We start from the raw sequence: 22,510 nt of genomic DNA on the forward strand, positions 1-22,510 counted from the left end.
TTTCAAAAGCTCCGACTGCTTTGTGAGGTTATTTTATTTTGTAGGAACCAAAACATTGTGGTGGTTTTGCGATGGTCTGCTGCTGCTTTGGTGTGTCAGGATCTGAACGACTTGCTGTAATAAATTCTGCTCTTTACCAATAAGCTAAAGCTGCAAGTGGCTTTTATAAATAATGTTTTTATTTTTAAACATATTTGTTAAAATTATGTTGTGAAAGATAATCTGTGAAAAAGTAAAGTTTCCTGTAAATACACCAGAAACAGCCAGTCATAACCAGGAAGATGGTCTTAGCGCTGTCAATCATCCTCACCTCTCTCTCTTCTAAGCTACAGCTTGTCCATCTTAGCTAGCATGCCAAAAATGCTAAGGCTAGTTAGCATAGCCACAGATGACAGCGGATAATCGGTTTTTGCTGAACAGTATATAATTTCTCCACCATTAGTGTGATGGATTGAAATATGTTCATTTACATTCACTATAAGTCTGAGGTATATTTACTATTTTTGGTCTTATCTACATATTGTATGCATAACAAACTTCAATGTTATTGTTTACACAATTTACAATGTTTGCCAGCTGTTTGGGAGAATTATTTTCCGGTTTTGATTTGGTTGATGTAGTGGCAGGATGTAACCAGCAGGGGGAGTCTAGCGCTGGCGCCCGAACTTCCTCTTCAGATACACGCTGGAGCAGAAGAAACGTGTCTGTTATTCTTTTATTGAAATATTCCTTTTCTTGAGGTACGAGTGTTTATATAAACGCACTTGTACGGGTGTAAGTTGGTTTATTAAGTGTTGGAAAGCTTGTGGTGCGTTTCTGACTATATTTGCACACTCCGTTGTTAGCTACCATATTCTTTAAATTTGAGATCGTTGTGTAGGTGCGTAAGCTAACTCAGACAATACACGCTGGAGCAGTAGAAACATGTCTGTGTCTCTGTTGTTGAAATATTCCCCTTCTTCAGAGCTTTTACATTAGCACATTTAGCAGTGACTACACAAAAGGATTGATAGCCAGAGCAATTTCTCCTTCTCTGATTGGTTGTTTTTGACCGGGAGCAGCTAACTTATTCAGACACCAATAGTAGCTCAGGGAGGAAGAAGAGAATATGGATCTTCTCACAGATAATCTGTCTAATATTAATCTGACATGACATAGTGACAGTTTTAACATCCACCATTTGAAAACTGCACTTTGTAATTGCTTAGCAAATGCAAAAATTGTTTCTGTAAAGATTAGTCGTCTACTTATTCTTGAGATTTGGGGTTTTATTCCACCTTCCTCCCTTGCTGCATGTCAATGTGCCCTTGAGCAACACTTGGCGTCAAGATATCTACTGATTTGTGTATTGTTGCATAAAATGGCTTGAAGTGGTTGTTATGGGCGAGAAAGTTTATTTATTTATTTGTTCATAATGCAAAATCTGACTTGAAACGTTTCTATACAATCAGCAGCTGTGGATGTTTTTTAAGCAGCTCCCTCTGACTCAGACTCTGAAAATGACATTAAGATGGCTCCAGAAAATACAATTTAGATAAATTATTTTTAAGCAGCAAGTTAGAACTTTTTCTGCCTCCTTTTTCTTTAACTTTTAGGACAATTCAGCCTAGAGCTGATGGATTGCAACACATTTTAGCATTATTTTTTAGCGCGTACACTTGAACTAATTCAGTTTATTTGCTGCCACCTCTAAGCATTTTTCTCCTGGTTTTGAATTAAATTAGGCCCAAACTTCGTTAGGCAGGCCCGAGTTTCTTGGTTTACAAAATAGGTCAACAGTTTCATAATGAGACGTGTGAATTGCTGAGAGTCCCAGGATAATACGAAGTCCCAAAGCTTCACAAACAATTCCCTCACATAGTAACACAGCGAACAATGAGCTGCAGCGGCAGAGCTTTGTTTGAATGCAGCCTGCTGCCATGAGGCTGATAAAAATAACTGGGAACAAAACATGCAATGAAACGGTTAAAGTTACAGAAAAGGCAAGTTGTTAATTATAGATCCCGTCACCGTCCAGTGGTGTCTGATCAAATCTGAAGAGCAATAATCTATAAAAAATTATTCTTCCTTTTGCTTTTGTTTAATGCGGTGATGGAGGTGAGGAAATATAATATAGATGTAGAGCACAAGATGTAATGTTTTGATGTAAAAAATGCTATGAAAGTAAAATGGAGAGTTTCTAGCTGTTGGACATGGCCGTGGTGTCATGGTTTTTTTTTTTAATGCTTTCCCATTTTGGAACAACTAAGAAAAGCTAGTATTTTAAAATGTCAAGTTAAAATGTACAGTTTATGTTGCTTTAGTAAAAGTTTTATAGCAAAATAAAGAGAAATTGTGCAGAAAACAATTCAGCAAGAATATCTACCAAGTTTAGGTTTAATCTGGTTAATTAAATCCAGGATTAACATTGATTGATGAGCTTTATGATATTAAACCTGCAGCTTTTATTGTATCCCAATAATCAAATATTCTGGTTAGATTTCCATAACTGTGCTTTAAGAAAAACTAATATTACTGATCAAACAGAAGTTGAAAACAACAGAAAGACGTTTTCAAACTTGAAAACACTGAGCTGTAAAGTATGGTGGTGGCAGCATCATGCTTTTGGTTTTTGTTGTGTTGCTCATGTGGTCCAGGTGGATCATTCAAAGTTCATGGATTGATGATGGAAATAGAAAGCCTCTAAATTGTTCAACTTTACCTCAAATGTGTGGTTTTTGAAACCTCAAACCTACATTCCAGTTTTCGATTTAGACAGAAACCAAACCAGAAACTCTTTACCAGTGCATGTTGCAGATGTAACGTCTTCGTCCACCATAATTTGATCTTCTATTAAATCTCCAATCATTTCCTGACGTATTTCTCCACCCTTTAGCAGAGAATTCATACATTTCCGCTTCTACGAGTTAAATATCAGAAGCTCTCCCACAAACACGGCATTATTTGTACATTTGGATCCTCAAAAATATTGTTATCTTCCCTCTTTCTGACAGTTATTATCTAATTTCGTTATTTTTAAGAGGAGCACAGCAGATTTTGAATCTATGTCTGCGGTGTGGACATCGGGGGAGTTGGCGCTGTGCAGGCTTAACACAGACTCAGCAGCTGACGGACAGACGAGTGTTTGGCCCGAATGTCAGGACTGAATTTAGCACAGACATGGTGGCATCCTGACCAGCAAACAAACCTCTCAAAACAGACGCTTCATGCTTTGTTTAATCTTTCAGTCTGGCAGCAGAAGTGATGGATAACTTGTGTACATCAGAGTTTATTTGTTCCGGAAATTCCCTGGAAATTCGATGCATTTCAGACGGGGAAACACTTGGAAAATAAAACTATTTTCTTTGAAATTGAGCCACGTCCAATAGTTGCAAAAAGTTGTAAAATTAAACAAAGTTTTTTTTTTTTTTTTTTTACTGGTAACATTTAAAAACATGCACAAAACACGGTAAAAATCACACATGACAAACTAAATTTGTTTAAAAAAACAGTTATTGACAGCAACAGAAAAAAAGGAAGGGGGAGGAGCTTTAAGTTACCAGTTGCTATGGTAACCACCAACCGTCAAGAGGAGCGAAGCAGAACTTGTAAAGCAATAAATGTCAGGAGAAAAAATCTTTTTGGATAAAATAAAAATGAATTTGAAGAATAAATGAACCAAGTTTGACAAGCTTTATATCCATAATAACGTTAAAAGAAAACCTTTTTACGCATATAAGGTCCGTCAACAGGGCTCAGCATGTTACCAAAACACTTGAGGCAAAAGAGAAATTGCAAAAATCTCCAAGGAATACTGTAGCAAGACAAACAGAAGTTATGTTAAAATGAAGGGCAGCATTTTATTATAAAGTCTTGGGACAGAAGAGACTAAAGTAGAAATGTAGGGCTTGTTTTGCAGAGTTTTTATGGTCATTTAGCAGTGGCGCACCCCAAGGGGGGACCACTGAGGGCTGTGGACCTCTCAAAAAAATGCTAGCCCCCCTGACAATCCTATTTATGTCATAGAAAGCCATGCAGAGTAATTTTTCTTCAGTGAAAACATATATGTCAAACCCAATAAATAAGTAAAATTGTATAATTATTTTTATTTTATGTTTAGTTGTGCATCACTGTTTACTGGCCTTGTTTGGTCATCCCTATGAAAATCGTCTGTTAAACAATACCAAAGTATTCTAGAGTTAAAATAATCTTGACAGAAGCAGCATTCAGCTTCTATTCACCTCAAATCTGGAATAAACCACAGAAACAGCTGAAACACTGAGTTCCTTTAAATCAAGGATACAGGCCCACCTGTTTAGAGATGCTTTTGAACCACAATATTTGTAACATTGACCAACATATTTGATGTATATTGATGATTTTTAACAACAAAAAGCAATGTTTATTGATTTTCACAAGTGTTTACTGTATAATGTGCTTATTATGTCTGTTTGTGTTTGTTTGAACGGCCTGAATGTGGTATACACTCAAACCTGATTGATTCATTGATTGGTAGAAAGCCTGAAAAGGAAAGAATCAATTGTGGTCCAGTGAAAATATGAATGTCAACCTGATTGAAATGTCTTTTCAGAGGAACGAAGTTATTAGCATTTGAGGTTCCACAAGCAGTGATTGTGTCTTCTTTTCCAACTATAAAATGTACAAAGATGCAAAGGGGGGAGGAGATGTTCTAGTAGGGGTTACAGATCCATGTCAACAGGAATGACTGAGAGGAAAATCTCTTTAGGTCACTGGTGATTTAGTGACCCTGATGCTTAAAAAAAAACAAACTCCACAGCCTGCCAGATGTGGCTGATGGCTGCAACATGTTGCGGGACTTGTATGGTGGAGGACGAGAGATGTTAACATGATGGCAGAGATAATGACAGGCAGACTCAACAGATTTCTCTCTGTGAGTCTTTTCAGAGGCATGATACTGACAGCAGACATGTGGTGGTGGGAGTACTCTCACTCTCTGCCCTACTTTCTGAGTGATGAAGCAGCATAAAACCAGGAGAGAGAATACTCCATCCACACTGCTGGATGGACGGATGGATGGATGGCGGATGGACGGATGCCAGAGATGTCTGTAAAGCTGGGTGGATGTTGGATTTAGAAATAATAACTGAACTCGCTGTTTGACGCGCTGCTCTCAGATTGAAACACTTGTCATGCCAGAAGGAATAAAGTATTAAACTTCCGTTCCGTTTACGTTTCAAATTAAAAGTTTTAATTTGATGACTGTCGAACTAGGTAGCCAATTTATAAATTCTGAGGACATCTCGTTTTGCTTTAGAATAATTTTGAAACTAAATACCTGGATAAGTATCTTGATATTATAAAACGCAAAGATTGGACAGAAAATAAGTGAAATGTTCGAACAAAATAGTCAGCCACTACACATAGTGTGGAGAACACTTGACTACAAGAAGTAACCCTTTAGGGAAAAAAAGAAAAATAATAAAGGGAGTAGATTATAATAGTTTGAGTTAGGAGTAATTATCTGTACTCCAGTTGTATAAATTTATATTGTAGATTTATAATTTTGTAGATTATTTTTGTATTTTTATCTGTGAGTGATTTTGTAATTACTCAGACTGGTGCTCAAGCCTTTATTTATATTAATTAGGATAATTTTTCTCTCAATATTTAAAATTAGAATTTTACATCCAGCAAACAAAATGACTGTATAGAGATATTTTTTATTAACACAATAAATAAATGAAATATTTGTGATTGATTAAAATTATATAGAAACACTACTTTTAAAAAAAATAAAATGCTTTAGTATTTTTTTTTTTATTTTGTGACCGGATTGGGTCTTATTTTGAAAGGGCTTCACTCCTTTTCCGGTCTGAACGTAGCAGCTTGACGTATGGAGCTCGCTTGCCAGTTGGTCCAGGGGCTCGTGAGTGTAGCTCTCTCCGCCGTCCTGCCGCATATAAAGGCGGTCAACGGTCGGAGACCTCCGCGTTAAGGCAACTCCAGAGGAGAACGTCGGGTTATTTTATTCCCGCAGACGTTTCAGTTCCCGCTTCCTTCTCACCACCCGCATCCGCGTCCCGTCTCAGACTGGGGAGAAAAGAGGGGGGTCCATCTCGGAGTGACCAGCATGGACCCCCAAGCGAAGAGCCGCACTGGTCCGGCGGCGATGGCGGCGGGAGGCAGCTTCGGCGGTCGCCCGGCCTCTCTCGGAGCCGACGGGGGTGACTCAGAGTCCGGAGCGGGCTCCGAGGAGGCTGCCATGGGCTGCAGCGACACATTCAGCAGTCTGCCGGACATGGAGCAGGAGTCTCTGGAGGAGAAATTACGCGGACTGGCGTTCAGAAAGCAGACCTCGTATCGGTGAGTGGAGAGCAGAGGGAGGATGCTGTGGCAGGATGTCGCTCAGAGCAGGATGTGTTTAGGGATTTATGCGTTTTTCCTAGACTTAAATTTTTTTTTTGTTTTTATGTACCTGCATGCAAGAAATTCATAGTGAAGCTTATAAATAGTAAAAACAAAAAAAAACAAAAAACAAAAGGTGAGGCTTTGTTGTTGGCTGTGAAGCAGATTTCTGACACGGGAATGCTCTGGCTCGTTCAGGCAAGCCACGCTACGCTGCTGCTAACTGTCACAACATAAATCCATGCAGAGCACGAACATTTGAGCCCCAATCAAAACATTTCTGCATGCACACAGACGCAGTACGTGTGCGTACGCGTGTGCATGTCACGGTGGTGGAGCCCTGTTTTTGTAGCACCCTGTGAAGGGGGAGGGAGAGAACCTGTATTGATTCGTGAGCAACGTGTGTTTATGTGAATGCCAGCAGCAGCCTGACACCCCAGTGTGACTGACAGCTGCTGCTGATAGCACACAATCACACATCACCTTAACTGTATCTAATCTGAAAGAATCGGTACAAAAAAAATGGGATTTAGAGGTCAAATCTGGGGGGTAAAAAAACTCCAATATTCCTGCATATTTATGTTTATTGTTCCTGCATGTCACGACTAGCTGTCTTCCTTCCCAGTGTTAACTACATTTTTATTTCCTTATTTGTGGTTAAAAGCGTCAGACAAAAGCGTAAGCATAAACGTATAATTCATGAAATGCATTAAAGTCAAGAACTTCAACTGTTTACAGTCATAAAAGCATCAACATGTACTTTAAAGCACTTAGGTTAGGAACATTTGCTTTCGAGATCATTTTGTATTTTATTCCAGATGGATTCAAAACTACCACGTCTATCAAAGTACCTATGAAGCATTTTTTTCTCTTTGATGTTTCTAAACCCTTAAGAAAAGACATTGTGCATCTGTGTTTTCCTTATTCTTAAGCACAGAAAACTGCAATAGTTTGAGTTGTTTTCCTCGGAATAAGTGATATTTTATTGAAAACGGAGACCCCAGATTAAGTGTAATTTTAGCCCTAATCAATCATTTAGTCTCTTGTTTGTTTCTGATTTACTTTAACAGCTTCTTAAATCATCGAAACAACCTAAATCCGGATCAGATATCTAAAATATTAAAAGGTTCTGAATGAATTTAATGAACACCAAAACATAGTGGGTTTTTTAATGCTTGATATAATTAGATTAATTTAGTTTGTGAAGGGGTTTTGTTTTTTAATCCTTTTTTACAATATTAACCAGATGATAATTTGTGTTGTGTGTTTTTTTTTTGTTTTTTTTTCTCGGAGTATTTGTTGTTTTTTATTTGGTGGATTTACTGTAATTCAGACCTTTTAGTCAGCAGATGCTCACAGCTTTTTCACTTTTTGTTTTCGTTGTTAGTTTTTCTTCCTCTGGGTGTTTCCTCAGCTTTAGAAGAAGAAAAAAGAAACTAAACATTGTTAATGTTCTTTTTTTTTCAGTTTTATGAGTTGGCAATTTTGTTTGCTTTAACAAATCGGTTTCTAACTCAGAAATACCTAGAGAGCCAATAAAAGCGGTTCAAAAATAGAGCATTCAACAAACTCCACATGTTTACGTTTACCATGGTAGGAGAGTACGTTCAGGTCAAATGGTTGCTGGTTCAACACCTTATCCTCTTCCTCACTGTGTTGTGATGAGATTAATTTAAATCCTCATCCAGCCTTGCTTGACTCCAATGTTTTAAATATGTAAATATGAGCAAATTATGACAGTCGTTATTTTGCTGTAAACATTTTTTGTTTGACGAAGTTCGACTCCAAGGTTTCTGTTGTGGCTTTTAAATGTCTTCAATCTCAATTTTAGGCCTTGAAAGTATTTGGACATGTCCAGATTTTCCAGATTAGGTCTTAAATTACACTTAATTACGTAATAAAGTCTCTGCTGAAGCTGGTTTACTGCACGTTAGAGTAGATGTAGAAAGTGCATTTTAATGAGGTTTGACTTGAAAGTAGAGAATTCAGTATTTTGTTAAAACACATAATAAATTATGAAGCTTACTAAATCTAAGAAAGCTTTAAACTGTAAAAGTCTTCCTCGTATGCCAAAAACCTAAAGTTCTTGCAGTTAAATTTAACTAACTTAAATTAATATGCATGTGACAAATAATCTCTGGAGTTACTAAATCAATTTACCCAGTTTATGGTATTGAATTTTTGTAAAAATAAAAAACTTTAATTTATAGGAACCTTTACATACGTCTGCCTTTGCTGAAAAGTATGTTCTCTTGTCTTTCCCATGTTGAGTGTGGCTGAGAGATTTTCAAGCTACTTCAATAACATCAATATGTTAAAAAGTGGCCAGTATAACAATGCTGATGCGAATGGTTTTTAAGACTGAAACGATTAATTGCAATGAATCGATTATTGAAATAATCATCAACTAATTTATTAATCGATTAATCGCAAAATCACAAAAATAACATATTCAGAGCAGCAGTTAAGCCAGGACTGTTAAAAAATATATACATTTAGCATTTTCTGTAAATCTGTTCTACTCAGAACTCCTCAAGTGGCAGTTTTAGCATTTCCTGGTTAAAATGTAATATTAAGCACATTTTACTATCCAATTAAGAATCTGTTAACGCAAAAAAATTGGGCAGTTAATGTACAAATTAGTATAAAAAATACTTTTTAAAAAATTGCAGAATGCGCCAATTTTTAAAAGTCAGATTAATTGCCCAGTTGTCCAAATAATCATTAGTTTCAGCCCTAATGCTGATGGATCGTGTCTCTCTAGTTAAAATGTGATCTTTTTTTGCCTTCATCTTGTTCTGTTTCCTATCACAACATCTAGTGTGTGTATTCAGTCTGCAGCGAGAGTGTTTTCCCTGGCTGGATTAATTTCATTTGGAAAGAGGAACATTTGGCTCGTGTCGCAGCAGAGACGGTTTGTTACCGCTGACTATTCTGCTGAAAGAGGAATGTAGAAATAACTGCTCAGATGGTTGGAGAAGCCACCACTTTTTCTTTTTCTAATAATGTTTCACAGTTTAACTTCGTTGGATTTAGTATTTTTAGCCCTCAACAGTAGACATCTATGAATGCGTGACGAAATAAAAACAGATAAATATATATTTGTGTTGTCGCTGTTGGATCTTGGATTGTAATGGTATTATTTTTGGTTCAGGTGATCTGTGAACCCCCTACCTCTCTCCTCACTGAGGAGGAAGCAGTCAGCCGGTCAGAGGAGGAAGGTAGTTTACATAGCTTTGAAGTGGCCAATGCCAAGAAGTGAATCACCATATGTGGCTATATGAGGGAGAGAAAGCTGATCAAAGACGGGGTCTGGGTGAGTTTTTCTGCTGTATTGTGTGCTAGCAGCAGCGTGAGGCACGTAAAACTTATCTGCCAGAACTTCGTCACACTTTATGTGTGTGTGTGTGTGTTTCCTTTTATCTATTCTTAGACATCTCATCCATCTGGCTGCATGGAAACCCTCACTGGCTGAGGAACACGCAACCTTTAGCTGTCTGAGGCAGTCGGCACAGCAATATTGTAATGTACGAGTTCTGGAGGAGTCTGGGATTTTATAAGTTAATTATGGATTAATAGGAAAAACAAGAGAAATACTGGGATTTCACATCCATCCACCCATCCATCCACCCACCTCTCCCATATCTACCAACAGATCATCAAATGAGGCCGACAGAGAAACTTTTTAACGTTGCCTACATTATTGCAAAATCTAAACTTCCTTTCACTTCTGAAACATTTCTTCATAAGAACAATTGTTTGGACGGCACTGGAAAAAGATCGGAGAACTTTGCCGAAGGGTTAATTCTGTAAAAGTGTGTAATTTGGACATGAGGAATATTTATGAACCTTGACCAATGAATCTGTAGGAAATTGCTCTAATTAACTGGTCAATCAGCCTGCTGGACCCACAGTTGGTAATTGAGCTTCCTGCCTATCTGTGACAGCCGGTCATCTCTGCTGTTCATTTAATCTCATAACAAATGATAAACATCTAAAGTTCTCACAGCTCAGAAACACAACGAGCCTCCTGTTGTGTTTCTGAGCTGCAAGCAAAACCAACAGTGAAATAACAGTAGAACGCTCCTCTGTATTCTTCCTGCTGTCCAAACCTAAAAGCTTTTACGTACACAGTACTAGAAAATGTTAGTCATAGCTGATTGATGTCTACATTTAAGTTAATGCATGAAATATTCAGCACAGCTAAGAGCTGCACTTCACGTGGAATTACTCATGGAAAATATGGGATATATTAATTTTATAAAGTAAGATTGAAGAGAATAATCCTTTATTTGTCTCTAGGTTGGTAAACTAAAAGACAAATAAAAGAGAAAGCAACAACAGAAAAGTAAAAGTGGCTGAAAAAGAAAAATATACTCACAAAATATTCTTATATTTTGCTAAGAGAAATGCTAGTTTTTATCCACTACATGTATACTCTAGAATAGAAAAAGATCTACAAGAAAGCAAGAATTATGTAGCAGGTAGAGTTATTCTATAGTTTATACCACATGTAGTTTATTTGAAAATAATAATTTCTCAGCATTGAATCTGCCTTTCTATTGCTTTGCATATTGACGTATTGGTTAGAAACCACAACAACTCCTGCAGTCTGGAAAAGTTAAGTAATTTTTTGAATTTAAGGGTTTTAAGTATTCTGGAAAAATATGTCAGCAGGTTTACCCCAGTGTATTATTAGCCTGGCGGGCCACCAGGTTTTACTTCTGTCCCCACCAGGCTTTAGCATTGTTAATTTATTGGAGTTTTTAAAAATGATTTCCTCTTTATAAGACTTTATAGTTGTTGCTTATGTATTCCTCTTCAAGCCCTCCAATAATGCATAACTATCTAGTGATATTTTCACATTTCCTGTCAATTTAAAAAAAATTTTTTTACTCAAAAAACATGGTGGGAGACTGGATGACTGCCCTACAACCCCAAGCACTGGACTTGGCATATTTTCTGGGATCTTTTAGAAAATCTCATTTCATTTTCTCATTTGATGCCTTCCTACGAGTCTATGGTTTTTCAAGGCTCTATACAAAGTCTGAGAGTTTATAAATTCACTGAAAGTTCTGAGAAAAATGGTGGATTTTGACATGAAATGTGTTTGAATCCTGTTATCAGGTTCTATGTTTGCAGGAAAACCAGTTGTCCAAAAAACTGGTAAATCCTTGTCACTTTTTAGTTATGTTATTAGCTGCTGCTAAAGAAATGAAAGCCATGTTTTATGGTTGAGTTTGGACACCTTCAAGATAATTTAGATTCTGAACAAAACGGATACTCATCCATGGTGGATGTTGCTGTGGTTCACGTTGCTTTTTTTTTTTTTTTAGCATAGAGGTGGAGTAAATGCATTCTGTCCATTCTAATGTGGTGTTGGTTGCCAAAAAGTGAAATGTTTCTCCTATTTCAACACAGCACAAAGTTTTGGTTAAAGTTCCAGTTGCGTTTACCAAAGTCCAGATGTTTGTGTTTGTGATTGTAGGACACAAATCAGATTTTGAGAATTGTGGTGTTTCAAGATTGTAGAATTGCCATAAAAGTCTGACCCAGTTCTAATGACTTCTAGAAAGGAAACAGGCTCACAGCATTACAGATTCTCCACTGTGCTCACCACTGTTTTACATATTTCTCACTCGTTTTGACATTTTGTTGCCAGTTTTCTGAGATAAAAGAAGTAGTAGCTCTTTGTGTTCGTTCAGTTTTTAAAGCCTTAAAATAAGAAAATTGTTGCATTTCTGTCACTTATCAAGCTGAAAACATTGATTATTAATCATGGTTTGATTTGCTAGCCTTTTCTTTTTATAAATTATTTGACTCAACAGATAGATTCCCCTTAAACTCCCTTCTTTCACTCTTGTATTTATATCAACATAGGCGATTTGCTCAAACCACAAAGAATTAAACATTTTGCTTCGTCACCCGACTTCCCGTGTGGTCAGACTTTACTTCAGCCTTCTAAGGAATTGTTGCAGAAACGAGCTTCCACACAATGGGATTTCGCAACGTTATCCTTCCACGACTTTGCAAACAAAAGATGTGTCCACATGCTGGCGTTTGCTGCAGTTTCGTCATGTAATCTAACAGACTGTGAGACAACGTTCAGCATGCAAAGGAAGAAACGCGGAAAAAAACAAGAGGAGAGGAGAAACGGTAAAGAGACGTGAATGTATCTGGTCTGGCTGCTGCTGCTGCTGTGCAAAACCTGCAGGGGTAAACAGTGATCAAAGCACTTTCATCATCTGATGCTGGCAGAATATAAAACTGTATTCAGCTTTCAATTAGGCCAGAGCACTGAGGAGACTGGGAGAACAGAGAGATGAAAAAGACGACCAGGGAGGATGAGGAGAGGAAAAAAGGCTGAAGGCTCGATTCAGAGTCAAAGGAGAGTCATTACTCAAGAAATATAAAAGAGTGAAATGGGTAATAGTGAAACATTATATTGTAATTGCTTTATTACTCTTGCATAAGGTGAAAATTTACAAGTCAACCTGCTGTAGGAGTGAAGGAAGATTGCTGAGTGGTATAAGAACATTAAAAATCTTATTCAGAGCCGTCGGAGTTGCAGTATGATTTGCGGCGAAGCTTGTGTCCGATTCTATAACATACTTACCTTTGAGCTCTTGGAGGCATTCATGAATTTTTAAACTTTGTAATCTGCAGCTGGTTTTGTACGAACAATAAAACGGCCTGAAGGAAAGAGAGATTTCAGATTGAGAAACCGACGTAATGTCTCTCTATTTACAGTAATTGCGTAACAGCCGCACACCACAGCGCAGCACAATGGCCCCAGCTTTCCCCTGGGAAATTATATCTGAAAGGGCAAAATGAAGAGAAATACCTGGTGCACACAATGGGGCGTGCAACATAGTTCAAAACAGACACAAGTAACAGCAAAATAACATGTTATTGCATTATATTTGTTAGGCATGGCACAAATATGCAAAGGTATTATGATCCCGGGTCACGTTGGACGAAGTAGTTCCCAAACCCAACATCTCCACTCCTTAACTTCTGCCTTTTATTGTTATTTCAGTGCTGTTCTCTCAACATTACATGTGGCTTTTGTTGCAACGATGATCAAAGTTTAAATAACATTCCTCAGAGTCTTTATGACTCAACATCTCTCAGTGCACCAGAGCTGCACCGGGTATTGAATTGCAGTTGTCATCACATAATGAGTGCATGCAATTTTGCAGTTTCAAAGGACTGCTTTGGTGGCTATAATATTTCAGCTGCTTGCAAATAATGCATTTAGTCATGTGGATGGACTTACAGTGTGGCAAATGCAATCAGTGGACATGGATCTTGGTGAACTATATCAGAGCGAAGGCAGAACAACGAGTAAGAGTGAGGAAAACATGGGTTAAGTAATTCATATCATGATTGTCATACCAAACAGTGAGATAACAAAATTTTGCTACCACCCTGCTACTCAACTGCATAAAGTTAGAGCTGTAAAAACACAAATATTAATCTAAAGTATCAATATTTCTCCCACTGAAGAGTTGACAAACTGTTAAATGTTTACTTTACATAAAATAATCAGGTTTATAAACTTACATTGGGGTTCATTTTTTCCTTCTAACTAGCCTGAGCCTTCAAAGACACATAGAGACGGTTACAAAGTCAGCCTTTTAGCATCTGAAGAACATTTCCAGGATTGAAGAGCTAATATTCCAGCAAAATCTAGAGAAACTCATACATTCGTTGATATTTAGTCAAACTGATTAAATATCAGATCTGCATTAAACTGCTATTGGATTTATAATAACTGGAACATTAATCAATATATTTGATGTGTAATGATTTTGATGGAATTTGATAAAATGTAATGTTTATTTATTTTTCATAATAGGTCTCTATGATGTTTTTATGGTGTAAAACACTTTGAACACTTTGCTGTTCAATCAGAAACGTTTTAATATCCTTATACAATTTCACAACAGCATTTGTTTTAATCACACCTTTGTTTGTTTCTACTGCTCCTCTACTACTTGCAACCAGATGTGGCTTATAATAAGTTTAAAAATTGGTGTTAAGTATGTGCAGCAGAGGATTATCCATTCATTTTTCTTTTGGTTGTCTCTTCTTTTACTTATTTTTTTTTTATTATTTTGCTTTCTTGTAATTTCATGAAATATTTCAGCAAGTGCTTGATGGATGGACTCAGGCGAACACACCTTTCACCTCCATCTCCATTATCCCTGACGGCTGAAGAGCATGCCGAATAAAATCGATGTAAAATCAGAGCTGTAACCTGAAAACACCTGCAGAAGGAGCTTCTCTTTTATGTTTTTCACAGCCGCAGTGTGAGCTGGTTTAATGGAGAAGCTTGTGTTATAAGCCAATGAAACGCTTGTCGCACAGTCCGAACAGCTTAAAGATACTCATGAATTTTTAAACAGGTGATCAGAGCAGCAATTGTTGATGAAACGTGAGGCTTAGTGACACAATTTCCTCTCTCTTTTTGTCCTCAGATCAACAGATGTACATGCATATTTATGATTTTCTCTCCTAAAGTACAGTGAGTTCATGCAAGATATGTATAATTTCTGCAAAATGACAACAAGGAAGTCAGTGGCGGATGGCTTCCAAATCCAATCTATTATGCACTTGATTACCACTTATTTGCATTATTTTTTGGCATGCAGAAGTTGTTAAGAATTGGTACAGTTTGGTGTGGTTTTGTTTGCAATAGCAGTTGCCAAACTATTTTCAGGGCCATTTTTGACTTGTTTCCTGTTTAACCTCAATATTTCCCCCAGAAAACTGGCTAAGCCTGGTAGACTTCCAGCTGCCTGCCATGTTTTTGAGTTAAAAATGTTTAAAGGTGACAGGAAATTTAAAAATGTTATTTTATAGTCATACACTGTTAGAAGACTTGAAGATTAATACCTAAATACCAACTATAAAGTCTTACGAAAAGGCAATCATTAAAAAAATAAAATAAACAAACGATACCAAGTCTGGTGGGGACACTAGTAAAGCCTGGTGGCCCACCAGGCTTATAATACACTGAAGACAATCTCTCAGTGTATTAACATAGAGAAGGACAATGTTTTTGGAACATTGTCCTTCTCTATGTTAAAAATAGGCTAATCATTGGAAATTAAGCCATTGCTCTTAAAGTAACATTCTAAGTTTGACGGCATGATTATAGACCTTAATGGCCATTTTGAGAAAAAAGGAGTGTTGAAAACTTGAGAGCACTATTCCAGCTGTGACATCAAATTGTGAGGTGGTTTTGATGCAGGAGGGACTAGTGCACTTAAAAAAATAAATGGCATATAGAGATATCAAAGAAACATCTCCAGGACGTCAGCCACGGAGTTAAAGTTTGAGCAAAAAAAAGGGTGTTCCCTACGCATAATTGACTTGAGGACACAAAGTCATTGTTTTGATATGTTCATATAAAGAATGTAGCAAATGTCCAGCAAACTTTGGTGAGAAAATTGTGAAATAATATCATCAAAATACTCAAATTTTTAAGAAATTAGGTTAAAAATTCTCTGAAAATATATCTCTCATTATTCTGATTTTGGGCAAACAAAAATAATTTTGTCAATGAAAGACTTAATCGGATTTCAATTGATAAACTGTATCTAGAAATAAATGAGTTCCATAAAATAACAATTTTAAAGTGGATTTCTCCTGCCACATTTCATGAGTTTTCAGATGTATCGTTTGCAGAACTTCAATCTTTCACAATTTACTGCAAAATCACAAAACTTAAAAATAGAAACCGCTGAATGAATTTATTTATTTTTCCACTAATACATATATTATTTTTACTTTCCGTTTCTAAAATGGTCGTCATTTTGTAATAATTTACAAAACGGGGAACAAAAACCCAGCAGCTTCCCAGAAGCTCACCAGTTTCACGTTAATAAATAGCTTTTTCATGTAATTCGGACCGTTACAGCCTTCGTTTCTGTACGTATGCTGGCGCTATGTGAGCCTCTTAATCACAGTGAAGTGTTACTCGTCTACATTGACTCACTCCTCCCGTCTTGTCATATTTACTCCAGCCAAGCAGGGCATTACTACAACCCCCCCCCCCCGCCCACCCCCTGCTCTCTGTGTTCCAGTTGGCTGATGATGTGTAAGTGTTCGCTTATTCATATCTATCTAAAAACACCACTGATGATGTCTTTTTTTGGAATGGCAGGTTTCTCTTTCCTTTCCTGGCCTTTTCGGGAGTGTTGCAAAGCGCGTGTGTGTTGGGGTATTTTACCCATAATACAGCGTGCTGAAGCATTAAGAGGGATTGGCTAACAAGAGCCGCTCCTTATTAGTCGTCTGGCTGGCTGTAAGAGGCTTTTCCTGCTTAGAAATGGGGTTAAAAAAAGAGGGCAAAAACAGAAAAGAGAAGTAAGTCTTAGCTGGTTTCAGAGAGAAGAAGAGGAACCTGGCAGGAAAAAAATCTTGTTTTGAAAGATTAGTCAATTACTTCATTTCCCCAATAGACAGTTATCTGATTGTAGCAGGAGGTTTGGTTTCGCATGCTTTTAACAAAAGACAGTCAATACTGGTGTGAAGTAATGGACTCTTTAATCTGAACATGTTAAAAAAGAAGAAAATATTTCACTTTCACCTACAGAGTAAAACTGATTGTATAGAATTATTACTAAAACTGCAACCGGAGCGGAAGTAAACCAACAACATCAGTTATCAGAACATCCTAGATGAACTTTAATGGGACTGAAATAAAAAATACAGCAGGACAGAACAGACTGCCTGGCTGCCTTTTCTGCTCTGGGTGTCTGTTTACATTCCTCAGACGTAAAGGAAAGAAATGCAGGCCCAGAACAGGCTGTAAATTTTGCATGCGTTTACATTTAATAAAATAATCCAGTCTCCAGCCTCGTGTTTTTGATTTTCTTGTCGAAATGCAATTAAAATATAAAACTGAAAATGCTTAAAATTTGGTTTTATATGGAACGTTACACAGGATTTATTGTGCGATTTAAGTATAAAAGGCCCAATTGAACATTTTTTGATTTAACTACTGCATATTAAAATGTCCTTGCCGTTTCATAATCTCTCTCTAATCTTACAGAAGTCAGAAAGCTTTGAAATAATCCCAACTTCATAAACTGATTCATTTCTTAAACCTTGAAGCTGGACGCGTCTTTTTTTATTTAATCAACAAAATGACTACATTTGAAAACAACTTTTAATTGAGATTTTGAATTTTTTTATACTTTTGGTTTGTTTCAATCCAAAGAGTTTTTCAAACGATAATTTACGAATAGCTGTCTCATAGTTTTGTGAAATTGGCAAGAATATCTTCCTTCAGAATAATTTACTATGCTGTAAAAGTTTCTATCAGAGGCAGCTACTCCATCTGAAAACGTGATAATCTGGGTCAGATTCTAGACTCACTTTTTGTTTCATTTTCTTCAGTTCTGTCTCACTTAATGACTTAAAGTCTGGGTGAAACGAAATGTAAAATAGCCAGACCCTGGAATCATGGTTTTCATGCTTCCCCCCCTTCTTACTGTGTTTATTTGAGGGTTTCAACACCAGAATAATCACCCATAAATAACTGTGAATGAAATAGCTCAGATGAAATGAAACAGAACTTAGCAAACCAAACAAACCCGGATCAAATATGAGTGAGGAACTGAGGGGAAGCCAGAGGCTGGAAGTGTTTCCTTCGTACGCTTCTCTACTTGAAAGTAGCACCTCTTCTCTTGTCCAACAGGCCCATCTGTCTCGATAATGAACCTGTGGAGTCGGCTGATGAGGCGACAGTGACTCCATCACTGGTTGCTACATAATTCCTATACAGTCCAGAAAAATCTGGATTTTTGTTCGTTCCACGTCTAAATAAGGGCAGAAGATCAATCCAAGTTAACAGGCAATTAATCAATTATTTGTTCTCATTGGTATGGTCATCTGTAAAGCTATTTTTAGTGGTTTTGACGGAAGAGAGCGATCCGCGGTTCTGTTGCCAAATGATTCTGCTGACTAATTTGGTGGAGCGCTCAGCCAGCTGCTTCATGCTTTCATTTCTGCAACCGCTCTGTTTTATTTCCTGTTTTTTTCTTTCTCTCTCTCTTCGTTTATCATCCCAAACCAGTCGGTTTCTGTCGTCCTAAACGGCTGTTTATCGGTTTCGGATGGGACACACACACGGACACAAACATACTTTCCCATGTCTACAAACGAGTGTGTGCCGCATGGATTAAAAGCGCTGTGGTTAGTCTCTTGTTTGTGTGGTGTGTGTCTATGCAGGCAGGATTACCCAGCTCTGATCATCTCTCAGCACTCAGAAAGATGAGTCCCCACTCAGAGCTCTTTGTCTGCTTCATAAACACGCACGCACGCACACACACACACACACATTATCTTAATGTGACTCTCTCTAAATAATAATGCTTTTCATTTAACATTCCCTCTTTTCTCTTTGCTTAAATGCTTCTGTTGCCTTGTGTGTGTGTTTTTTTATGTAGTTCTAGTCTGTGATGCGCACACACACGCACACACGGTCGCCCCACACTCCAACACACACTCATGTCCCTGCAGACCTCAGCTGCAGAGACACGCTATAATTAGTGAGACAGCATCTTTATCTCGCTCTCGCTTTCTGTGTGTTTGGGAGCGCTAATTGCTCAGGTTAAAGAGTCATCAGTAAATGATTAATTTTATTAGCCAGTTGTGCCCTCAGGTTATACAGACTGTAAACTTGATCTCTTTTTGCTGAAATTCTCAGCTCTCCAGTTTTTTAAGCCCTTATTTGTTGGGCTAAATCTTTGTTTTCAGTACATTAGCAGTATTAAGGTTCAGAAGCACAATAAAATACAAAAACCAAACCGGTTTGTAGAAACATTGGCCCAAATATTATGCGTTGCAGTGAATGTGCTAAATGTACTTTTAGTTCAATTAAGACGGGGCCTTAATTCATCTTTTGGTTGTTAATTTTTAACCTTTTAGTCTTCCTATGTCCAACAAGATAGGAAAAAAATTAAAAAAATTAAATCTAGAATTAGACACTAACTGGTAGCTACAGTGTCTAATTCCTGGGCTTAGTTGTATCGTGATATTTTGTGGCACTTTTGCGATAATAATAAAAGTTACGATAAAAAAATCTACCTCTTGCGAACAGAAGACACAGAAATCATAGCACCAAAAAACACAAATCCTGCTTTTGAGAACTGTGTGTAATCAAATTTTCAAATTTATCGCCATTTATTGATGCTCTCTTTGAACAAAAGTCGGAGAAAATGGTAAAAATAACAGTCATGACTATATGGACAGTTTTTAAAAACATAACTTGAATTAATTGGAATCATTTTTGGAACTGATGGTGCTTCACAAGGCCAGACTTTAATGACTTAAAGTCTGGGTGAAACTGCAACAAACACAAAATATAAAATAGCCAGACCATTGAATCATGGTTTTCAAGCTTTTTTCCATTATTTGAATGTTTCAACACCAGAATAAATCAGGATAATTTCAATTAAAATTAACATTTTAATTATTACTATTCAAAATGATTATTAATTCTTCAAAATTATCATGACAGAAAATTTCTCCCAATAAATAATAAAGGGAGTAAATGAATGCTAGAATAGGCAAGATTTCTGTTATGTGAATAAATAGCTGGACCGACTATTGACAAAACGATTAATATTTCTGTTAATCCAGACAAGTATTTTAGTTATTTACATCTCAAAGTCCTGATTAAAATCTCGATTCTACTGCTGCTGTCTTGTGCTCCACATGTTTTATCTCCTCTCATATCATTCTTCACCGTCGTCTTTGTGTGTGTGTGTGTGTCTGTTCGCCGCGGTAAAGGTCAGATACAGATGCGCAGCGTGAATCTAACGCCACCCACACATTACACGCTCGCTTTCACATGCACACAGGCGCCCTGGCAGACTCTGTAATTATGTAGGAGGAGGAGGAGGATGGGTGAGAGAGGGAGCACCGGTGAGGAGAGGAAAACGGTAGTATCGCTGCCATCATCTGGCTCGGGTTCATGACACGTTTTAATTGACTGTAAGCACCAGAGCAGATACTGTATCATCATCTGACTGTGCAGAAATGTGTCGTCTTCCAGCATCGCTAAATCAAATTTAGTTGCAGAAGATTTTAGATTAAAAGGTGTAAATAAAAAATGTCAATATTGTTGTTTTGAGACCATTTTTCAAGTAACATATTGATAATGGCATGATAATGTAAGTTTATCTTCTCAAAGACTAATGAACGTTAATTTTGTACAGACTTGGAGCTGGAAGATATTTTAAATATCTGAAGTAAAACACAACAACCAGAAGCAAAAAAGAAATATAAACACACCTGGAACCGTAAATAAAATGCCTCATTAAGTGTATGTAAATAAAATAATTTTAGTTTATCATGCAACTAATTGATTAATTGCTTGTTGTAACAGGCTTATTTGTAATTATGCAAAAACACAAACCTTTCCAGGTTTCTATTTCTATCTCAGAACATTTGAGATAAGACAAAACTAACTTACAAGTAACTTTCAACAAGATACAGCAACTTGTTTAAAATAAATAATTCCTTAATATTAATTAAAAAGCATTATTTCCACTGGAAGATTATTTCACTTATTTTTTAGATTTTTTTCCATGTTGTAAGTGATTATTATATAACAATAATATTATACATTTCAGTCTTGTTTGACTCCAATATAAAAAATACCAACTTGATCTTGTAAGTAAGAATCATTTGAAAGTTTGCGTTAGATGTGGTAATTCATTGCATTAATAATGTTGGTGTCCTGGTGATTTTAACGGCTTCGTGTTTTCATTTTGGGACGTTTATTCGGCGAGCTTCTCTCTGCATGGAGCAACATGTGAGTAAATACAGTAGACTTGATTTCCATCTGTTCAGATCAATTTGCATCGATTTGTTTTTCTTCTTTTTGCATACTCTCTGCCTCTCCAGTAGATTTCTCCTAAATGGTTAGAATATGTGAAATCAGCATCCAGTAAGGAGTCTGGTCTGCTTCCTGTTATAGAGGCTAATCAGTTTATAATCGTTCAGAGGTTTTGTTTCATGGAAGTATGTGTGTGTAGGGTTTCTGGAAGCTCAGTTGGTCTGTCTGTGTGTGTGTGTGTGTTCACACTGTGCTGTCACCTGCAGTGCTGCCATCACCTGTGGGGATTACCTGCCTGTCATGCTGCTGTGCTGAAGTGCAGCTTGTATCAGTGTTTTGTTATTTTAGGTTCATATCAGGTTTAGTACAGTTTTTGGGAAAAACATTTCAGGCTTTCTGAGATTTGCAGCGCCGCCTTCACCGCCACTTCAGAGGCGAGGAGACATGTTGGATGTTCGTCTGTCCATGGAAGTCTGTCGTCCGACCATCTGTCCAGACGATAGACGATAGAGATGAATGGACAGATGGCATCAATTTGAAATGTGTCCGATCATTCAACCATCCATCTGTAGTTCTTTCACCCATCCATCTGTCCATCTGAAATTTGTCCGTTCATTAATCTGTCCGACCATCCATCCGTCCGTCCGTCAGTCCGTCTCAAGTTTTTTCATCCGTCCACCAATCCGTCAAGTTTATTCATCCGTCCATCCACCTATCCGTCTCAAGTTTTTTCATCCGTCCATTTACCCGTTCATCTCAAGTTGTTTCATCTGTTCATCCACCCGTCCATCTCAAGTTTTTTCATCCGTCCATCCACCCGTCCATCTCAAGTTTTTTCATCCGTCCATCCACCCGTCCATCTCAAGTTTTTTCATCCGTCCATCCACCCGTCCATCTCAACTTTTTTCATCCGTCCATCCACCCGTCCATCTCAACTTTTTTCATCCGTCCATCCACCCGTCCATCTCAACTTTTTTCATCTGTCCATCCACCCGTCCATCTCAACTTTTTTCATCCGTCCATCCACCCGTCCATCTCAACTTTTTTCATCCGTCCATCCACCCGTCCATCTCAAGTTTTTTCATCTGTCCATCCACCCGTCCATCTCAAGTTTTTTCATCTGTCCATCCACCCGTCCATCTCAAGTTTTTTCATCCATCCATCCATCCATCCATCCATCCATCCATCCATCCATCCATCCATCCATCCATCCATCCATCCATCCATCCATCCATCCATCCATCCATCCATCCATCCATCATGTCTGTTATAGATGATGTAGGA

The 22,510-nt window shown here is 37.5% G+C and overlaps 1 protein-coding gene across 3 annotated transcripts in view; it reads left to right on the forward strand.

The window, feature by feature from the left end:
• The first annotated feature begins 5,834 nt into the window (after nt 1–5,834).
• dgki (diacylglycerol kinase, iota) overlaps nt 5,835–22,510 on the forward strand; it is a 70,044-nt gene continuing 53,368 nt past the window's right edge. For all 3 annotated transcript variants that reach the window (XM_008400489.3, XM_017302859.2, XM_081603744.1), the window contains exon 1: nt 5,835–6,324. In XM_008400489.3, the coding sequence (XP_008398711.1) occupies nt 6,092–6,324 (233 nt within the window). In that variant the 5' untranslated portion in view covers nt 5,835–6,091. The remainder of the gene's footprint in view (nt 6,325–22,510) is intronic.

The sequence above is a fragment of the Poecilia reticulata genome, chromosome 23 (assembly GCF_904066995.2).
Source record: "Poecilia reticulata chromosome 23, P_reticulata-male-v2, whole genome shotgun sequence".
Lineage (NCBI taxonomy): Eukaryota > Metazoa > Chordata > Actinopteri > Cyprinodontiformes > Poeciliidae > Poecilia > Poecilia reticulata.